Source organism: Barbus barbus (assembly GCF_936440315.1).
Source record: "Barbus barbus genome assembly, chromosome: 15".
NCBI classification, from domain to species: domain Eukaryota; kingdom Metazoa; phylum Chordata; class Actinopteri; order Cypriniformes; family Cyprinidae; genus Barbus; species Barbus barbus.
In genome coordinates, this window is record NC_136743.1 from 9,527,501 (window position 1) to 9,549,104 (window position 21,604).

Below are 21,604 nucleotides of genomic sequence, written 5' to 3' on the forward strand. Positions count from 1 at the left end.
CAGACCAGGAAACTGTAGACATAATCTAAAATATTGAGGCACTATTTAAAAAAAAAATATATATATATAGACCCTGTCCCTCTTAAAGGTTTAACACATGCCTACTGAGTCACCATAGCTCACCAGTTTTATCAGAATTACACAGCAAGGTCTCCTTCTCGGCTCTCAGCCCAGGACTCGGCCCGTGCTTCATCCATGTTGCTATGGTAAACTGATCTGTCAAGTTCTGTGGCACAACCCACTCTGGGATATTGGCCGCCTGTCGTCCATCAAATCTGAAGATGAGGTCGCTGTCTCGGCCGCTGTCTGTCAGCAAGGAAGCCGTCCAATTGGTGGATGCGCTTGGCGCCGGCAGAAGGTCTGTGCTGCCCGAGGCTGCTCCTGCGAAGATAAAAGCACAGAGGTTAGTTCAGGTTACTGCAAGAAGCAGCGATGAAAAATTACAAGCTGTGTCACAAAGAGTTAAAATCATGTTAGTTGCCCTGGCATTGAAATATACTGTGAATACAGCACACTTCAAATCAAATTAGAGATGAAAAGCAAGTAACATTTGGTTCCGATACCCTCATTCAACCCTGACTGAAATGTCATTTCTGAAAAGCAAACGTCTCATTATAAAACTCATTGACACTGTCGGATGTGGCCTAGCAACACTCTGGCACGTTAAGCTAGGGTGATCATGTGGGTTAAAAGAGTTTGAGTATGGCTACCTCGTCAACTGGGAAGCATATGTTAGGAATATGTGAACTATCCTTTTAAAAAAGGCAAAACTTTGAAATATAACTAATTGTGTTCACACTCACTTTGAGGACAGGTCTAGTACATATGCCCTAAATATACAAGAGCAGCGCCACCTATAAATCTTTGATTAGCCTCTTGTCGTCCTCCCTCCCTCCCAAGCCATTCTCTACGTGTTTTACTTGGGAGTAGGATAGGATACTGAATCTTTTTTCCCCACTCAGGGGTGACAGGGTGGCCAGCACAGAGGGACAGAATGAGCGATGAGCAGCGGCGATGTCAGAGCAACATGTTCTCATTCCACAGCTCCACATCACTCACTTCACCACGGGCCCAAAGAGAGACAGGAGCGAGAGGGAATATGGCAGCGGTGCTGCTTTTAAGGTATGCAATATTTATTTCTGCCAATCGATATTGGACGATAAATTCACCGCCAGACTCCAAGCGAGCGTCTGAGCTCTTCTGAGAGAATCCATTTCCAGCAATACCGTAAAGGTACAGGTCAATGAGATTACATTACGCAAGCAATTTCTAGTGCTACATAAGTCTCAGTGGCGGCTCTTTTCATCAAATGTCCAGTCCAGAATAAACTGTCTGCATTTCAAGGTTGTACACTAATGGTTACACATTGGGACTTTGCGATTTCCATAAAGCATATATTTATCTAAATTATTCAATAATGCTTTTGAAAAAAAATACATTATACTTGGTTGGGAGCTTTGATGTATATTTCAGAAACACTTAAAAAATGTGCCTATTTTCAAACAATAAACACTTATTTCAGCTAACTGTGCAAAGTGGTTAGGCAAAATCGACTGACATCAACAGGGGAAAGATCAACACACTTAATGCTTCACAAATCAGTCAGAGCTTTAATCACACCACAATCGTGTGCCAGAGTGGCTCTGACTTCATAATGCATCAGTTTCAAAGAGTCTTTCATCAGATTAAAATGAATGACTGATTTATTGAGATACATGAAAATTGTTTTATAACCCATTTAAAAGTGTGTTGAACATGCGATATGTGTATATGAGATATGGTTAGGTGAATTGTAGGGATGAACTGATTAAAATTCTGCCCCATACTAGTAAACCAATAATTGTTTGGACTGGGCGGATTTCACATTCGTCATCCTTTCCTATGAAAATGCTTGCTACAGATGCGAAAACAGAAAATCAAACCTGATCTGATTTCTTTTTTTTTTTTTTTATGATGGACGAAAGTTTCGGATGCAGTGTGTACATGTGATTGACACAACGTGAGGTCATAAGTATTTTTTTAAGGTGCATAAATTTTGGAAGACAATTTCAGACTTTAAATGTCCAGTATTGAATAATAAATTATTAATTCTATAATACTGGGCATCTCTATTCAAATGTGAAAGTTTGTGAATTGAATTAAACTATTATATTAAGTTAAGCAAACCAACTCAAAGCAGATCTGGACTGATTGAAACGATCCATGCTGAAGTTGACCGTACCGCAGAGCTTCTGCAGAGACTTCTCAGAATAGGTCTCTCTGTCACAGCCCTTCCCAATATGGCTGGTCTGCAGTTCCACCATGGCCCGCACTGAAGATAAAGGGCCATCACAGGTCTCCAGGTGCATCTTGGGAAAGAGCTGCTTGCTGCCTGTTCCAGGTTCATAATCCATACGCTTGTTCCAACCTTGGAAGAAAAACACATATTAGAAACTGGAGAGTTAGAGAGATGCAGTTCTAAAATCTGTGTAAATATAACTATAAATATAAATACACATCTCCTTGATTCAATCAGCTTACAATTAGGCTAATGAATCATATTACTTGGTTAATTTATGTATGTATTTTTAAATATATTATTTTAATTGTTCATTGCTTAATACTTACTACTACTACTACTACTACTACTACTACTACTAATAATAATAATAATAACAAAAAACAACTAGAATAGTCTGTATTTATTGAAGCTGTTGTCCGTAATAATGCTTCTGTTCCCACCTTAATTATTAATTACCCAACTTTTCCCCATCATGCTTCAACACCCTTTAAAATCACTATCACTTTAACACACGGGTTATTTACTTTCATATCAAAGTTTTGCTGTCAGTACAGCATCTGTTGTCGCCCCATATCAGATTTACATTTGAACTGTATCCTTTTTATCTTTCAGTGCAAACACGAAGAGGTAAAACCAATCGTGATGAAAGCTATGGTTAAAAGCAAACAGCAAGGTCAAAGGAAAAAGGAATCCATCTGGAATTATTTTCTTACTGACACATGTTATCCTCCTGGTCAAGGCTGGAACATTACTGTGTGCTTTAGTATGTGTTCATGCATGTTACATTACTCTGTCTTGTGCGCTTTATAAAACATGAAGCTTAGAGTAAGAATAACCCTTAAGATAAAACATCTCACTCTTCCTCGCTGGCCTTCATGGACTCTCTCTGTATAATTCAGAGAACCAGGTGCTTTGTATTCACCTCAGCAGAGAGATATTCCCTCAGCCCGTTTCCCTAACTGAATATCTTATTACATTATTCATTGGCACTACTGTGGATAAAATGGGGCAACAGTACAGTACCACAGGCCTCCATCTCTACCTCTTTTTGAGGGAAAGGTCTTAAAAAAGTTCCTCATGAATATCTGAGGTAGTCGTTCTGCCCCAGATAAACTGAGCACAGAAGCTTTATAACTTACTTCAAAACACAATATATGCAACAAAAAAGTTTTTCAGAAAAAAAAAAAACACCTAAAAAAATCTAAAACAGCAGTGGGTCGTCTTTAAATCCAGCATCAGAAAGGAAGCATGTGCTACAGGACTTTGGAATAAAGCACTTTTGGAAGCACGGCATCAAAACAACCTTGTGTGTGAGCAGCGGAATGACTCATCTACTCCCTGGAGAGTGAATAATTCCCTCGATTATCCAAACACACCAAAGCCAGAGGCCAGACTCATTCTGTTCAATAGAAAGACCATTTCAGGACCTCGGGGTGACGATTAACATTAACTGCGGCATTAAACATTCATTGCTTATTCGCAAATGCCACGGACACCAAAAAGTCGTGGCAGAGCAGCGCGGAGACCTATATTGCCACTGGAATTGCTGAAGTAAAAAAGAACAGACTGGGATATGCAAGGAAAAATAATGGGAGAGTGGGGGATTTGGGGTGACATGGTGCAGAAAAGGGCTACTTGACAGGTGGACAGAAAATGAGTTGGCCAGGAAACACCTCATTTCTGTCACAGAGCTTTCATCATAAGACTGCCTTGAGATGTTCACGGATGAATGTAATACTAATTAAGTGACTGGAAGTGGCGCATTTGTATATTTATGGGGTTCTTCTAATTTTATGTTTGTGCATTTTGAAATCTAATCAGGGAGTGTAGTGGAGAGTGACAGGAAACCATTAGAGAGAAAAAAGCGGAAAAGATCAGGATGTGATGCTGGTCAGATTCAAACCTGTGCTGCCACATATCAAAAACACTTATAGTACCAAAGCTCTGCAAACAGCAAAGTCTGATATTTTTTAAAAAGTGCAGGCCTGCATTTGAACCAAAACTCTGTTTTTAGCTAAATGAGAACGTTTTAAACGATTAATTAAACTATTTTAATTAAAATGTGCTGTTGATCAAAGTGTGTTATTGTTTGACATTTGTTTTGTTGTTTTCCACATTATCATCTGTAAATTACATTGTCCTTCAAAAGTCTGGAAACATTCTAGGCAAAGTGGAAAAAATTCAGTCTAAATCATCATCATTATTTATTGATGACTTTGTACTAAAAAGGATCAAATCAAGCTCTAAAAACAAATTTATATTTAATCAGAAAGAAAATAATTATTTCGAAACGCTAGTTGCTTTACTGCATTTATGCCAATAAATTATAAGGATATAAATGGCAAAAGTAATTATTTTATAACCTTTTGTCAGTAAATTGCATACTTTAGTCACAGTAAAATGGACTAAAATGAATATGACAAGACAAAATATTGAGATTTAAAATTCAACATGAAAGCATTTAGTTTCTAAATGCACATTCCCTAGTTTCATTTTATATGATTCATCTTTGTAGGTTATATCCAAAAACCAACACATAGAACAGGAAAATTATTATTTAAAACTGCAAATGAAAAACTAAGAAACTAAAAACAATAAAGCTTATATTCACAATCTATATCACGTTTCATCTTAACAACTTGCACTTCCTCTGTCACTTAAACTGCACAGGCTATTGGGTAATGTTAACAAATATCCAAACAACAATTAAGACAATTACTCGCGTTTAGTCTGGATTCATTCCTATGCTGTGCCCAAGTTCATTTTATTCCTAACAAATAAAATCAAGTCCAGTCGTGCATTTTTCTCTCCGTAAATATCGTGTACATCGTGTAAGTGAAGATCTGATTGGCAGTGCCAGTTTTCTATGGGTTCTGCACTCAATGAGAGATCTGTCACTCTCAGTGGATGGTTCAGCAAGATGGGCCGCTGGATGGAGAGATGGAAAGATCAGTGTTGACAGACGGCATTTGACCAGTGACAAAGAGAGGCTGCCCAATTACACGCTTATGCAAGCGGGAAGCATTACAACCAGAAATCCTCGCCCTTCACCTCTGCGGTGCCTGTCATGATCGTCAGTCCTCAGTCCTCACTTCCACCTCACTTCTTATGAATCACACTGACAACACAGGCCATGCAATCTCTCAGCCAATGACTGCTTTTTCTCTGGGCATGGGAGCCTGTCAGCGACTGTCAACATATGCTTTAGATGATACCTGCGCTCAGAAACAGCAGTGACCCTGGGACAAACTAGGAGTGATTGAGGAGAGAGAAAAAGAGCAGAAAGCATTGGCAAAGTTTTTTATTTTTTTTCATTTATTTTATAACTTTTTATGCCAATAAAACTACTTGAATTCAAAGCAGAGAAAAGGAAGAAAACTAAAAAATTTTTTTTTTAAATATAGATTGTTCATATATATATATATATATATATATATATATATATATATATATATATATATATATATTGTATATATACTAAGAAACTTTTTAATAAGTTTTAATAAGATTTTAATAAGACTGTTTAATGAATATTTTTTAATAAGACACTGATTATTGAGACATGGGACAAAAAATGTCCAACAATTGTACCTGATATTAGGTTTAAAAATTAGTGCTGTCAAATGATTAATCGCATAAAAAAGTTTTTGTTTGCATATGTTCTGTGTGTTCTGTGTATATTTCTTATGTATATATAAATAGACACACATACAGTATAGTATATATTTTGAAAATATTTACATGTATTCACATGTCTATATTTGCATTCATATAATTTATATTATAAATAAATATATTTAATATATAAACATAAAAATAAACAAACAAACATTATTTTTTTCTGAAATAAATAGATGCATGTGTGTGTATTTATATATACATAACAAATATACACAGCACACACACATATATTATGCAAACAAATTGTTTTGGGATGTGATTAATCCCGATTAATCGTTTGACAGCACTATTAAAAAATATATATTTTCAATTGTACATGTTATGGGGGGTTTAATAACAATGTTTTTAACACAATTATTCCTTTCAATTTAATGTTATCATTATTATATCAAATAACGCTTATTGTCTTTTCTACATCTAAAACAAACACAGGGAAGAGTTCAATCATTCATTGGCTATAAAATAGATACAGTACAAATGTTTTTTAATGATGAAAAAGAGCTTGTTTTCTCAAAAGCAACACTTAACAATATCTCATATCAAAGCAAGGTTGTTTTTCGATATTCTACATGGAAATAATTATGCCAATAAATCTTTGCTGACTCTGAAAACTGAACAAGAAAGAGAGAAAATTAGTGATTTGAAAGTTCTTGTGAACACAAACTCTGTGGCTTTGTGTGAGAGGAAACCGAATTAGCCTGAATCAAAACATGCTTTGTGAATTGTATCACTGTCAAAACCCCAACATGAAAATTGTATTGCAAAGGGTTGAGGATTTACAAGATTTGTGGCTAATACGTAAGTCTGACATTTTGGCTTGCATAGACTGGAAGCTGCCCTTTCATAGAATAAGTCGCTTCTCTGCATAGAGAGCTGCGTACCTCTCAACAGGTAATAACTCATCTAAATCCATGTCCTAAATTCTCTTAACAAACAGGTGTAACAGACTCCCTCTAATTGGTTCAATCAGGATACTGTTCTCGGAACAGTTTCACACTCTCTGTGCTGTCACCTTGACAAGTGTGAAAGAAGGAAGACAAAATACAGCGACGAGACATGTGACAACACCTGGGAATATTGTTGAAATGGCAAAATTGTCTTCAATTAAAAACTGGGAATGTGTAAAAGAGACTATCTGTGTTTTAAAGGGAAAGTTCATTAATTAATTCTGAGATCATTTCCTCACCCTCAAACCACTACTAAAAGAATAGTTCACCCAACAATGAATATTTGCTGGAAATCTACTCACCCTCAGGCTATTCAAGCTATTCATTACATCACTTTCTCAGCAATAGATACTCTGCAGTGAATGGGTGCTGTCAGAATAAGAGTACAAACATCTGACAAAAACATCACAATATTCCACAAGTAATCCACATGACTCCAGTCCATCATCTAACATCTTGTGAAGCAAAACGCTACGTGTTTGTAAGAAACAAATCCATTATTAAGATGTTTTGAACTTCAAACTGTTGCTTCCAGCTAAATTATGAGTCCATAATAATATTTCTCCAGTGAAAATATAATCTTGTCTGATTCAGGAAAGAAAGATGTACAAATCAAGCACCGTTTACAAGTGAAAACAGTGGATTTCTAATGGGATCGACGTTTTCCACTGGAGGAAGTGTTTGTTATAGATTATAGTGTCAGAAGCAATGGTTTAAAGTTAAAATGTCTTAATGATGGATTTGTTTCTTACAAACAAGCAGCTTTTCACTTCAAAAGACATGACTTGATGGACTGGAGTCATGTGGATTGCTTGTGGATTACTGTGATCTTTGAACTCTCAATCTTACGACACCCTTTCACTGCAGAGGATCAATGGATACATTTCCCCAAAACTGTTTCTGATGAAGAAACAAACTCATCTACATCTTGGATGCCCTGAGGGTGAGTAAATTTTCAGTTAATTGGCATTTTTAGGTGAACAATTTCTTTAAATTTTATTCAATGGAACACAAACCGAGAAGTGTAATTCCGTAGTTTGTATTCCACAGAAGAAATAGTCATACAGGTTTGGAACAATATGAGGATAAATGTTCTTATATATATACACTGTATATTTGTGTGTGTATGTATGCATGTATGCATGTATGCATGCATGCATGTATGCATGCATGTATGTATGTGTATATATATATATATATATATATATATATATATATATATATATATATATATATATATATATATATATATATATATATATATATATATATATATATATATATATATATATAATAGCCCTATAATGCAAAATCTTGAGATTTATTTTAATTGTATGCACTATACTCAAACAGTCTCTGAATGTTTTACAAAGTTTGACATTTGTCACGATTGAATTAGCTACATTGTTTCTTCTCAGAAGGACTTGGGTTTGTCTAACTCTTCCTGGCTGAAGAGAGAATGAAAGCTTTTTCCCCCTCTTTTCACACTCTAAAGACAATTTTAGATGACAGTGATTAGGCGTCTGTCTCTCCAGCCCCTGACATCCGCTTTTTAATGGCTCAACTGAAGCCTGTGAATTGAATTCATCTGCAGATATTTTCCATGCCTCAATTGATGTGTGAAAGAAGGTAAACTGTGGAAAAAGCTGCCTTGTCTTTTTCTCCGATTTAATGATGTTGAAAGCTCTGCCTACTGACTGTTTAGAACAAATCCATTACCACAGAATATGCAAATGTATTGGTTGGCCCTGTCATGTAGGCATAAGATATTAAAGGAATACTGGGCTCTTTCAGAGGGGTCAGTGAGGGTGTGTGCGGACGAGTTGTAGGCTGAAGCTGCTGTGCAGTCCCTGTGGGAAGACTCCACAGATATCAATCTGTCTAGTTAAGACCACTAAAAGTGTATGCCACAGATGAGAGGAGAACAGAACAAGGGATCACAGAGGTCGCTGAGAACAGACTACTCCGCTGGGTCACAATACTGACCATTTCACGGATGGAGGCTGAGGGTCGATATAAGGCAGAGATAGAAACTAAACTTTGCAATTTAAGTCATTATTCACCAAAAATCCTGATATCCAGCTAAAATCTTTTTTGAATGTTCAGGAGAAGTAGTGATGTCTGATTTTAACACAACATTCTTTTGAATCAGATCTATTCAATGAATCAGGTCAAACTCTTCAAGTCAATTTGAGAATAACAATTATGTTGCCATTGTCACCAAAAAGATATAAAATACTCCATATATATTATATATATTATACAATTGTTTTAAACCCCATTGACTATTATTGTATGGCCAAAAACAGATGAAACATTCTTCAAAATATCTGCTTTTGAATGACTTTAGTGACTAAATGATGAGAGAATTTGAAAAAAAGCTGACTTGAGAATCGACAGGGACTCTTAGAGATTATAGAAAGATAAGTGAATAGAGACAGTTTTTATCTGTATATCAAGATAAATATAAATGTAAAAATCTATTCGGCTCTTTCTTTCTGTGAACATTTGCAGCTCATTTCTTTGGTATTTCACAGTGGCACTACTTCTAGAAAATTACTATATTTTCTAGGAACTCCTCAACATAACACATTTAAAAATGAAAATGCAATTAGTTGACATGACCTTGAAAGAACTAAAGAAAGTCAATAATACCTAGAGAAAGCTATCTGTTAGCATTACCATTCATTGCAATGGTAGTTGGTCAACTGCCACATGATAATTTCAAATATCTCTTTTTTTTTTCATACACCCACAGATTTTTTGAGCCATAAGCAGTGAGAAATTAATTGCAATAAACATCTACATTACTATTACAAAATAATAGCAATACTGTCCACTGCTTGTAAAAAATTGAGCAGAATAAGCAGCTAATTTGAATGGCAGAAGCCAGGAATGGAGCAAAGGTAAAAGTTGTGGTAACAGTGTGTAGTATCCACTGACCTTGCCAGCCAGGTTTGCACACTGGTTTGACATCAATGTGAACCGGAACACTTTCCATCGCCCTTTTCTGGCCACAATCATAAGCGGTCACCATGATTTTGTAGTGCTGCTGTTTGTCATAGCTCAGTCGCTCCGTGTTCCTGATGTTGCCTGGAGAGAAGAATAAGAGAAAAAACAAGCCCATTACTTGTGAGAGAATTTGCTAAATAAAATTAAAGACACGCTAAGTGGAACGAGGAAAGTAAAACTTGAGAGCAATTTGTAATTTTTGCAGCTGCCAGACTGAGATACTACCACAACATATGCTTTTAAACAATAATTAAGCTCCCTTACAATGGCTCTGGCCAAATGTTTTTAATCACAAAAGTAATTTCAACTGTGTAAGTGTTCCTGTTTCAGCAATTACAAATTATATCTGCAAGACTGTTTACAGTGCTGCTTATTAGGATAAAAGACATCTAACCGTGGCCTAATGGTTAGAGAGTCGGACTCGTAATCCAAAGGTTGCGGGTTCGAGTCTCGGGCCGGCAGGGATTGTAGGTGGGGGGAGTGAATGTCCAGCGCTCTCTCCACCCTCAATACCACGACTGAGGTGCCCTGGAGCAAGGCACCGAACCCCCAACTGCTCCCCGGGCGCCGCAGCATAAATGGCTGTTCACGGTGTGTGTGTGTTCACTGCTGTGTGTGTGCACGTTGGATGGGTTAAATGCAGAGCACGAATTCCGAGTATGGGTCACCATACTTGGCAGTATGTCACTTCACTTTCACTTAACCTCTACATTTAGCATTTCACAAGGCTTTATAGTGGTTTATTATCTGCATTCATGGCTAATAAAATAATGTAGGTGGGAAATATGCTTAATAAAACTTGTTGACTTTGTACTTTGAATACAAATTTACTCAGAATATAGAGCTCAACAGTAACCACCCTCTTCAAATACAAATGTATTTGTATTTCTGGTGTCACTGAAAAATTTATCCACCTTCTACAAAGCCATTCCAACTTCATGGGTACTGATTAAAAATCAATGTTTGTGATTGGTATTATCTTTTTAATGTTTTAAGTCTCACCAAGGCTGCATTTATTTGATCAAAACTGTAATATTGTGAAATATTATTGCAATTCAAAATATATTAAATGTAATTTATTCCCATTTATAGAAAAGATGAATTATCAGCAGCCATTTCTCTAGTCTCTAGAGTCACATGATCCATCAGATGTCTTTACAGTTACTTTTTATCAATTTAATGCATCCTTGCTGAATAAAAGTATTAATTTCCTATAAAAAGTCTTACTGAGCCCAAACTTTTGAACAGCATTTATATACTGTATAATTTTAGTGTTCACGTGATATTACTGAAGATCCAAGTAGTCAAATGATACATTAAGCTACCAGTTTAGCAGAGTGCTAACTGGTAAGAAAAGTTCTTCATCAGCTTTTGATTAAAAAACTGTTTTAGATCACGTACTGAGCAAGAGAGACACCCACAAGCTATATCGTTGAAGTACAGTAACAAACAAACATATATATACTCGGCAACTGTTTCTGCTTCCACTAAGACGCACTTTCCTTCAATCAAGACATATATAACATAATCAATCATTACTAACACGGACCTCTGCACAGACACGATGTACAGATCTGACATTGTTGTATGAGTCAGTCTTTATCAGCTAAGAGCTAAAGGTACATTCTGACTTTCTAACTTCTGGCGGAAAGCCAGGCCATGCTTCAGAGATGAGCATTCTTCCTGGTCGGCAGCTTGAGAAGAGCCAGCCTGGCACTGTTGGTTGAAAAAAGTCAGCAGACCACAGACTGTACACTTGCAGATCTCCAGGTTAAAGAACCATAATGACATAGATCCTCTACCTGGTACCTGTCATTTGAGTAATGAGTGCTTTTTGTGACAGGACTGATGTGTGTAATTTAGCATTTAGCGCCCACAGTTGCTAAAGGCGGCTTTAGGTTGATGCTTGGTGTATGGCGATGAGTCTGGATGTACTCTGTGGTGACAGAGTTCATATGAGGCTGAACTAGCAGCTAGTGATTTGATGCTCTCACACGTCCGTAGGCCTGTGGTTATTTTTACCTGCTGGCTGCATTTCAATGAGACTAGCCGTGCTGTCAAGGAGACAGCAATGAGGAATAGAGGTCAGTCGCTCTGTGCTCCCAGACCAAGTCTGCACCAATCCTCAGAGCTACAAAGCTAAAGTGTGGCTTGAAATACCCTCAAAGCCATACTTCAACAAACACAGGTATGAGTTTGTGTATGTGTGTGTGTGTGAGACAGCCAGTTCAGTTGTTGCAGCTGATTACGGCAACTAATGTCAGGCGGCATGATTAAGAGCAGTGGAGTTTTAAAAGGAACAGTTCTCCTCCAGTGAGTTATCAATGGGCCTCTGTCTGTGCGGCACAGATAAAAACAAGAGTGTAACAGAATATGAGATGAAGAGGGTGAGACAGAGGCATCATGCATCTTTTAATGAGGTGGCACAAATGGCTGCCCTGGATTACTTGAGGGCTTTTTATATTTGAAATAATTAACCCTGGGTCATTCTAAACCCTGGGTTAGCAGAATCTTGGGTTAGTTTGCTCTACGTTTCATGCTGCTCATAATTTACCCAGGGTTAACAATTAATCCTGGGTATTCATAAGATGAAGTTTCACACAGTACATGCCCAAAACCTGGGTTAACATTTGTATTTGCTAATTTTTTGTTTCGTGAATGCTGCATGCGACCTGTTTATATAATGGCTCTAGCTTTGCAGCTTTGTATTAAATATTGCAGACTGTATCAAGTTTTTCCTGAATAGACATTTTGGACTATAAAGTTGTAAATGAAACGGTCTCTTCTTTACTCCAATTGATGCATATTTTCTCTCACTATTTGACATGTTTCCTCTGAAACGCTGAAACGACTGTTTATACAATGTGTCTTTCAAGGCACATAAATATGAATTTGCTGCTAAGCATCTAGCCATAACATTCCAAAACCACATCATTTCACACTGTACAAGATTGGCACCACAATATAGGGTTAACAATGTGGGGTAAAAGTGGTGCTAACCCTGCTCTAGTATGATGATAGTATGATGATAACCTGGGCTTAAGCATAGTGTGAAAAGCCCTTTGGTGGATCAAGCAGAAAATAGTGGCATGCAATGACTAGTTAGTTTTCTTATCCCATCCTTTAATATATTAATGACATTTTTATTGAATGAATGTATTAATACCTGTGTTTTTAATAAACCAAGCAAAATTGCAGCTCAACATAGTAGCTTATCATTTACTCCCCTTTATTTCATCATAAACTTATATGACTTTTCCTCTATGGAACAAAAATCTCTCAATGCTTTTGTCCATACAGTGAAATTTAATGGGGTCTAACATTTTGAACCCTATTAATGTTCACTGTTAACTGTTTAAAAACAGTTTAAAATGTTTTCTTTTTCTTCCACAGTAAAAAAGTCATGAGGGTTGATAATGGAATTTTCAGTTAAAAGCAAATAATATGCGGAATGTACAATTAGACTTGAATGACTTAGACAATTTAGACAAGTCAGTCAATTCTGCCACAACGTTCCACACTTTTATCAACAATAAATCACGCACCATAATTATCATAGACACTTTTTTTTTGAAAGTTACATTCAACATCTGAGGGGGCGCGTGCCTCAGTTTGAATAGGCATGCCACTTCTGATTGAAACTTTAAGCATGTGCCTCTGCATGTGTTTGAAATTCTGTTCTTATAGATAAAAGCATAAAGAACAATGAACACACGTTTAATGGCCTCCAGCATTTTAGTACTACCGATGCTGTAAATTCAATCTAAAACCTCCTGATATATCTTTTATTTCTCACATTCCCACTCTTTTTCTGTTTTTATTATTTCTGTCTCTCTTCCTATTCTTATCTATTGCTCTCCTTTTCTCTCAACAAATTCCATTCAGAAGAGAGTATCAAATAAAATGTCTGTGTCAAATATTGCCTCTTTGTGTCTCGTTTCATTCGTGCTGTCTCTATGGCTGAAACAATGTTGGGAATATTTTCCGCTCATAGTTCTCGGGTGCACAAAAACAATGAAATCTCACAGAAGTTCTTTAGTAAATTACCTTAGGTTTCAAAACGAATCATGTGGTACCGCCACCAACACAAACCAACCGTTCTCCCTCCTACCTAACATCATTAGTGCATGTTTCTATGCTCAAACTATTTATCATTCTTTCTGTACTTCTTTCTCCTGATCTCATTCTCTTTCATTCCCTCCTCTTCCTCCTCCTCTCCCTGGACCAGAGAACACCGTGCCAGTGGGCCTGTTGTATTTAATAACTCACTCTGCCCTCTGATCCACAGTAAATGATGGAGCCAAAAGCCCTCAGAACAAAATCCACTCGGGCGGCCCATGCATCACTCAGCACTCGCCTGGCACTAACCAAGCAATGTCAATGCCAGTCGCACTGCAGACGCAGATAGGGCCCAAACCAGCAAGAGGAAGTGAAAGAGACAGGAGCTCTGAGTTCAACGTGCGCCCCTGAAAGAGACCGCAGCTCTTTGAGACAGCTGACACCCCACCAGAGAATATGAGAAGGAGGCAGACAGCCACAACGGAGAGACGGTTGTCTGATCTGCAGCAGCGTGGCGAATGTGATCCGTGAGCTCCTGTCCCTCCAGCACGTCTCAGATGTGCCCGGAAGTGTCAAAGATTGGAGCGCTGACCGTCCAGATGGCCAATGAGCCGTTTAATTCACTCATGCATTCAACGATAACCAAATAAGACATCAATTCTGCACTCGTGAATGATGAATACAGAAAATGGAAGCTAAAACAAATCAAATTCAATCCTCTTCACCCAAGTGAGAAATCACAGGTGAAGTACAGAAGTGAGAAAATGATTTGTTTGTCTTTATCACTTTCATACGATTTATGCAATGAAAAAAAAAGAACTGTCAGAAAGACAGGTAGAAAGCAAGACAGCCCAGCCAGAACAGAAATGAGGTGGAAAGTACATCAGGAATTGTTACTCAAGTAATATTTGGGGGTTTTCGTAACAAGCAATACTGAAAACAAATACATGTACTCGAACTCAAAAACATGTTAAAAAACAAAATCAAACATTTAACTTTTTACTATTTACTTTGAAGGTCTAAAAATAAATGATTTACCTTACATAAAAAAGCTAGAAGTAGTTTTATTTCAATCTAAAAATAAAGCAATAATGTAGTTGAATTATGACCATATAATGATTAGTGAACTTGACAAACATTCACTCTATACAATGCAAAAAAAATAATTTGTAGAAAGTTTTTTATGCTCATAGAGGTTGTATTTAAACAATATTATAATATTAATGCATACATTCTGACCCCAAAGTTTTGTTTAACTGTGTCTGAGGATTTTTTGTGAACAAACTTCACTAAAATAATATATTTAATGAAGTTTACATTTATACTCAATTTCTTTGAAAGGTTTACTTAAATGCAAATAAAAATTCAAGTATTTGTTTATTTAGTCTACCACTACTAATTCTGAGACAGAATGCACACTTTATGGTACTTATCTGAATCGAAGACTTACCATTTCGATCAATAGCAAAAGGTGTCTCCTGTGTAACGATCTCATAGTTGCAGATCTGGCTGTACTGCGGAGAGCAGTCCTGATCCCAGGCCTCAACTTGCAGTATGCTGTCAGAGATTTTGCCCTCGGTAACAGAGGCACGATATAATGGCTCCCTGAACACTGGGGAGAACTCATTTACATCATCCACCTGGATATGAACCACCGCCCTGCAACAGAACCAGAGGGATGACAGAGAACAACCAATCAGGGTGAGGAACAGAAGAGTTGTTAATTTTATAGAACAGAGGTGCTAATAGACTTGAGAGACACAGATATAACACCTCTGAACTGTGAGTGAATTGTGAATAGCTTTACACGTTAGAAAATTAATAAAGACAGAAAGAAGTTAATCTCTGAGCACTGTACTGAGACTGGACTGACTAAATATTTACATTAATGAAAAATCTATTAGCGCACCACGTGAAAGAAAAAACAGCCTGTACCATGTCTGGGGAAATTCCCAAAGAAAAAAGTGGAAAATGGATGAAAACATCCATAAACACCAACCAATCAATCAACTGCAAAAATGGCTGCAAAATGTCCTGGTTAAATTAATCTAATTTTAAGAATTTTTAATATGTTTACTTGATGAAAAAGACTACTGTGTGGTGCAGCAGGCTTGGTTTGCCTACCTGACGTTTCATCACAATAAAATTACTCAAACATTAAGCTGTTGTTTATCAAGCTGCGTTCGGCACACTGACACAAACACAGGTGAAGCTTTAGCCTGCAATATACCTGACAGTTCACAATAAAAACAAATGAATATCTGAAATCTGAGGGTGCAGGTTTAGTTTAACTTGAGAAATGAGTCAAACTACACAAATGCAGTTATATACTGTACATACACTTACATCTTTTTTTTTTTTTTACTTAAATTTCATTTATCAGTTATACCAAGAAACTGATCACATCACCCATGAAATTAAGATTGCAGTCATATTCATATAGCCTTTTTAAATCTAAATCTCCTTTCCAACTCCAAATCATTTGTATGGTAACTAACCTGAAAAAGAGCTGAGAAATATGCATTGTGATACACAGAGCTGCACATAAAATCTTAAAGAAGTCCAGCTCAGTGTCTGCCGTTCAGTCAAACCAGGTGTGACCTTCTTTGACAAAAACATAAATTCACGTGTTGTCGTACATCTTCCTAAATTGAGACATTAAGTTAATGGGACCTGCATTTAGATTATCCCGCTGAGATCCTGTACTCGGTGATCTCTCTTGCGTGCACGCGTTCGCAACTTCGCACACACCCCTCACCATCGCAGTGTCAAGAGCCATTCATCAGAAAGAGCCAAGCTGTGAAATCAAAAGCACTTCATCTCTCTCTCTCTCTCTCTCTCACACACACACACAGCAGTGGGTGCCCGAAGCACGGCTCTCTCCTGTACTTCATCAGAGCTGTGTTCCAGCTGCAGCAAGCTGCTATTGTAAGAGAGATTGTCGGGCACGTACAGAGCTTCCGGCAACTTTGTAAACATCTTGATGGGTCATCAATGCAGGGCCAGCCAGGGCTGGGTGTGTACAAATGTGTGCAAGCATATGAGTGTGTATGTGTGCCTGTAGCCAACTCATATGCCGGAGTGCCGCCAGGGACAGAGAGAAAAAAAGAATGGGGGAAGGAGAGAGCAAAAGAATGCTGTGGATAGTACACTGAACTTCACTCTGATTTGAGATTTGAGGTGAGGAGTACAAACTTCACCACGGTTCACACCAAGGATGATAACTATAGCAATAACTGTTAGTGCTGGGTTTTGACACAAATTTCATGATTTGATTCAATTATGCTTGCAATTCATTTTGATTCTGAATCCGATTTGATTTGATTCAATATCGATTCTCTTGAACTGAGGTACAGCAGTCTGTCGCTACATATTAAACAGCGCCGAAATGGCATTTCTTATTTGAATATTGTAATTAAACTAACAGAATTTGAAAAAGTAACAAAGCCCAAAGCTTATTGCTACAGTATTTATTGGATGGGAGGTGCGCTTCAATGTTCTTCAACTGAAAACAGACTAATCGATTCCTGGGATTTAAGAATCAATATCGTTTCGTAAAAATGAGAATCGATTAAAATAAAGAAATCAATATTTTTTTTTTCCCCCAGCCATAATAACTATAACTATAAAGTTTAGTTATCATTCTAATTGCATGAGAATAGCAAAGTCCACACCACAGCTATAATGGTAATGACATAGTTGGAACGATTTTCTCCAACTGATTAAGTTAAAAAGACTTCATATACATCGGCAAGTGACATAATCGCAACTTGCGCTCATAACAAACAGAAAATGATTGTCCGTTGGTGTGGATGCAATATTGGTATCATTATAGTAATCTTTATAGTTAAAACTTTAACTGTTCTAGAGCTATACTGGCTGATTAAAATAATAATAATAATAATAATAATAATAATAAAATAGATCTGCACAAACAAAATAATTATAATTAACAAAAAACTCCAACGATGAATTAATCAACTGATTAATCAGCTCATAGCAGTGAATTAAGTGATTGTGCTAGTATTGATTTGTGATGAAATGTTTCTGTTGTCTCACTAATCAGTCAGTTTAAGTGAGCGTTCAGACCAACACTTCAGCTAGCAAACAATCACTTCATTACCTTAAAGGAGCAATTTAATTCCTTTCAACAAAATATGGAAGAAAACAGCAGTCTGGCAAAATTATAGACTTTTTTTCCATAATATATAAATATGTTTTATAAACTAAAGGGTAGAATACACTACAAATTCTGCTGACGATCTGTATAGTCTGGGCAAGTCAACATTAGTTGCTTGAAAATCAGAGCCAGTCTGCAAATTTTGAACACTCGGGGTTGACAGGATTCACAGAAAATCGTGTAGTGTATGATAGGAGCAGATTATATGATTGCATTTAATGTTATATGCTGATTTTAGAACAAACATTATTTTTATTTGCCATGTGTCTTCTAGCAACAAGACACACATCTCTGTGTGAGTATGTTGTGTTGAGAACGACTTGAAAGTCTTATAGTCCTGTCTAGTTTTACCTTTGTAACCATCTTTCATGGGAAAATGCATTTTAAAAATATGTCAAAATTTAAAAGTCGTGATGTAAGCTATTCCAGCCTTAAGACTAAATTGTACACTACTGAATTTTTATTTTAGTAGTTTAGTAGTTTTGCAGTAATGTAAGGTGTGAGGTGTTCCACAATTTTGTTAAAGTGCTTACAAGTACCTTGGAATATCACATTAATAAAATAAATAAAAAATAAAGTCTAGCAACCTCAAAATTACTCCAAATGAAACACAAGACTGGTGAGCTGTCAGCACAGCAGTTGGTTTCCTCATGGCTCGTCTGCCTCAAAAGCTTCCACAAATGTGGCAAAGCTTCATTCTGCTTTTAACTTTGATAATGAGATGATTAAACAAATGGATCATTTGCACAGCAGGACACCAGTCCCTTAACTTGCACAGTCCATATCACAGAGATGATTGCTTCCCTTGCTTGTAAATTGCAACTTCTATGAAGAGTCTTGTAGCTTTTATACAAAATTACTTGTATTGTACAATACTTGAACCACTAGACCAAAATTGTCCAGGTGACCTACCACTTCTAGAGAAAAACAAAATTTGTGGATCACATAACATTGTCACGGTGCACACAGCAGGGAGGAACAAGGAACACGCATACGAGGATGTAAACTCAAATAACATATTTACTAGACATCAGGCAGGGCAAGACAAGGCAGACACTGACAGGAACACCGGGGAGTAACGAGTAGACCAGACAAAATGGCACAACACAGACAGGACTATAAATACACACGTAAATTAACGAACACGGCTGGACACGAATAAACTACTAATTACATGAAACGAGAACAGGAAACAAACCAAATATGGGCACAAGAGGCAGGAACACATGACACACACACAACAGTTCTCTTACATTACTCCCCCCTCCCGAAAGGCTCGTCCCGAGCCTTAACAGTTCCATCGGGGAGGGGGGGTGGGCGCTCTGGAGGCCTCTCAGGACAGACACAGACCGGAACACAGGACAGGGACCTCCAGAGCGGAACAGACAGACGGAGAGCTGGACGAGACCAGTGGAGACACAGGAGAGCTGGACGAGACCAGCAGAGACACAGCGGAGCTGGACGAGACCAGCGGAGACCCAGGAGAGCTGGACGAGACCAGCGGAGACCCAGGAGAGCCCAGGAGGCCATGGTGGAGCCAGGGGCTCAGGTGACCATGGCGGTGCAGGGAGCACTGAAGGCCAAGGCAGATGGTCTACGGAGCCTTGGCCTCGGACCCCTCTCGGCCCGGCCCCTACAGCCGGAACCCTACTACCCCCCCCAAAAATTTCCCTGGGGATGTTGGGGGTATTAGGAGCCCTCCGGGGCTAGACACAAGTTAAAAAGACCTCGGTCACTGGTCAATACGGCGGCAGCCGGCTGCCACTACAACAACGGTGGCAGCTGGCCGGCTGACCATCCCAACGGCAGGGACCGGTGGGCTGGAGGCAGCCCCAACCGGTGTCGGGCCGAGTGACCTCGGACGGCGGGTTGGCCTTCCCCGCGAAACAGCGGGCTAGGTGAGCCGCGAACAGCGGCGTGATCTCCCGCGAACAGCGGGGTCGGTGAACCGCGGACGGCGGCGTGATCTCCCGCGAAACGGGGGGCTGGAGTCAGCGGCGATCCGGCGGGCATTGAGTCAGCGGCGATCCGGCGGGCATTGAGTCAGCGGCGATCCGGCGGGCATTGAGTCAGCGGCGATCCGGCGGGCTTGACTCAGCGGCGATCCGGCGGGCTTGACTCAGCGGCGATCCGGCGGGCTTGACTCCCGCAAACGGCGGGTAAAACAAAAAACACAGGAACAAACAAAACACTGGAAAAACTGGACAAAACAAAACGCGGTGAAGGGACGACGCTTACTGTACTGGTCTGGTCTTCTGTCACGGTGCACACAGCAGGGAGGAACAAGGAACACGCATACGAGGATGTAAACTCAAATAACATATTTACTAGACATCAGGCAGGGCAAGACAAGGCAGACACTGACAGGAACACCGGGGAGTAACGAGTAGACCAGACAAAATGGCACAACACAGACAGGACTATAAATACACACGTAAATTAACGAACACGGCTGGACACGAATAAACTACTAATTACATGAAACGAGAACAGGAAACAAACCAAATATGGGCACAAGAGGCAGGAACACATGACACACACACAACAGTTCTCTTACAAACGTCACTTCACATATTTTTTAAGTCTTAAGTCACCAATCCATAATTTAGCTTGACTGCTCTGATTTTTTGAATGAAATTAACTTTATGAACTGCAACTTTAAGCTAATTAATCTAAATAATCCAACTATTAACTAATTAAGAAAAACTGCAAGAAAAATTTTGAAATGCATTGCAATTTGAGTGAGAAAACACTTTCCTAAAATCTCTTAATTAGTAAAATTAAATGTTGGTGCTTCTTATCAATTAAATAAAAAATCAGTCAATCAATTTGCAGATCCTTCACAGACCACCAGTGGACTTAAGTTTGAAGCAGCTGAAATAAACTACACCACATCAGATCAACAAAAGGTCTCTCCACTTACTTGTGACTCTTTTTCCAGTTAGTTCCGCTAGGGCTGGCTCCACAGTCGTAGGCCTGGATAATGAAGGTGTACTCTTTCTGCTGCTCGCAGTCTATGGGACCCCGGGCCCTCAGCACCCCTTCACCAGATGTCCTGTTCAACACCTCAGCTTCAAACGGGGCCTCCTGCCCATGAATCTTAAATGCACAGATCTCTCCTGGAAGAAACAAGACACAGGAGGCAGAATCAGTGGCTGCGAAAACACACAAATTACCGGTACTTTCTTTTTTCCACCTGCATCTCAACAAGCTATCATTGCTATAACTTTCACCCAGCAGGGCAGGCCCCCAACCCCGGAGCAGTAATATACAGGACACGGTGTACTTTTAGAACTGAATCTATCCATGCTGCGAGAGGAAGAATAACTGTCTGCTTTTGTAATTGCCTCATTGCAGAGCTGGAATCACATTGTGCAAGAAAGCACAGTGCTCAAGTACAGTGTTTTGAATGAGGTAGTGACTGTGTGTATCGATAGCCTCGCT

The 21,604-nt window shown here is 38.5% G+C and overlaps 1 protein-coding gene across 1 annotated transcript in view; it reads right to left on the bottom strand.

Annotated features, from left to right (window-relative positions):
• Positions 1–21,604, bottom strand: part of LOC306880786 (calsyntenin-2-like) — a 222,906-nt gene that overhangs the window by 46,023 nt on the left and 155,279 nt on the right. The window contains exons 3-7 of the mRNA XM_079434551.1: positions 21,084–21,279; positions 15,431–15,639; positions 9,853–10,002; positions 2,222–2,407; positions 124–381 (exon numbers count right to left, since the gene is read on the bottom strand). Of these exons, the coding sequence (XP_079290677.1) occupies positions 124–381; positions 2,222–2,407; positions 9,853–10,002; positions 15,431–15,639; positions 21,084–21,279 (999 nt within the window). The remainder of the gene's footprint in view (positions 1–123; positions 382–2,221; positions 2,408–9,852; positions 10,003–15,430; positions 15,640–21,083; positions 21,280–21,604) is intronic.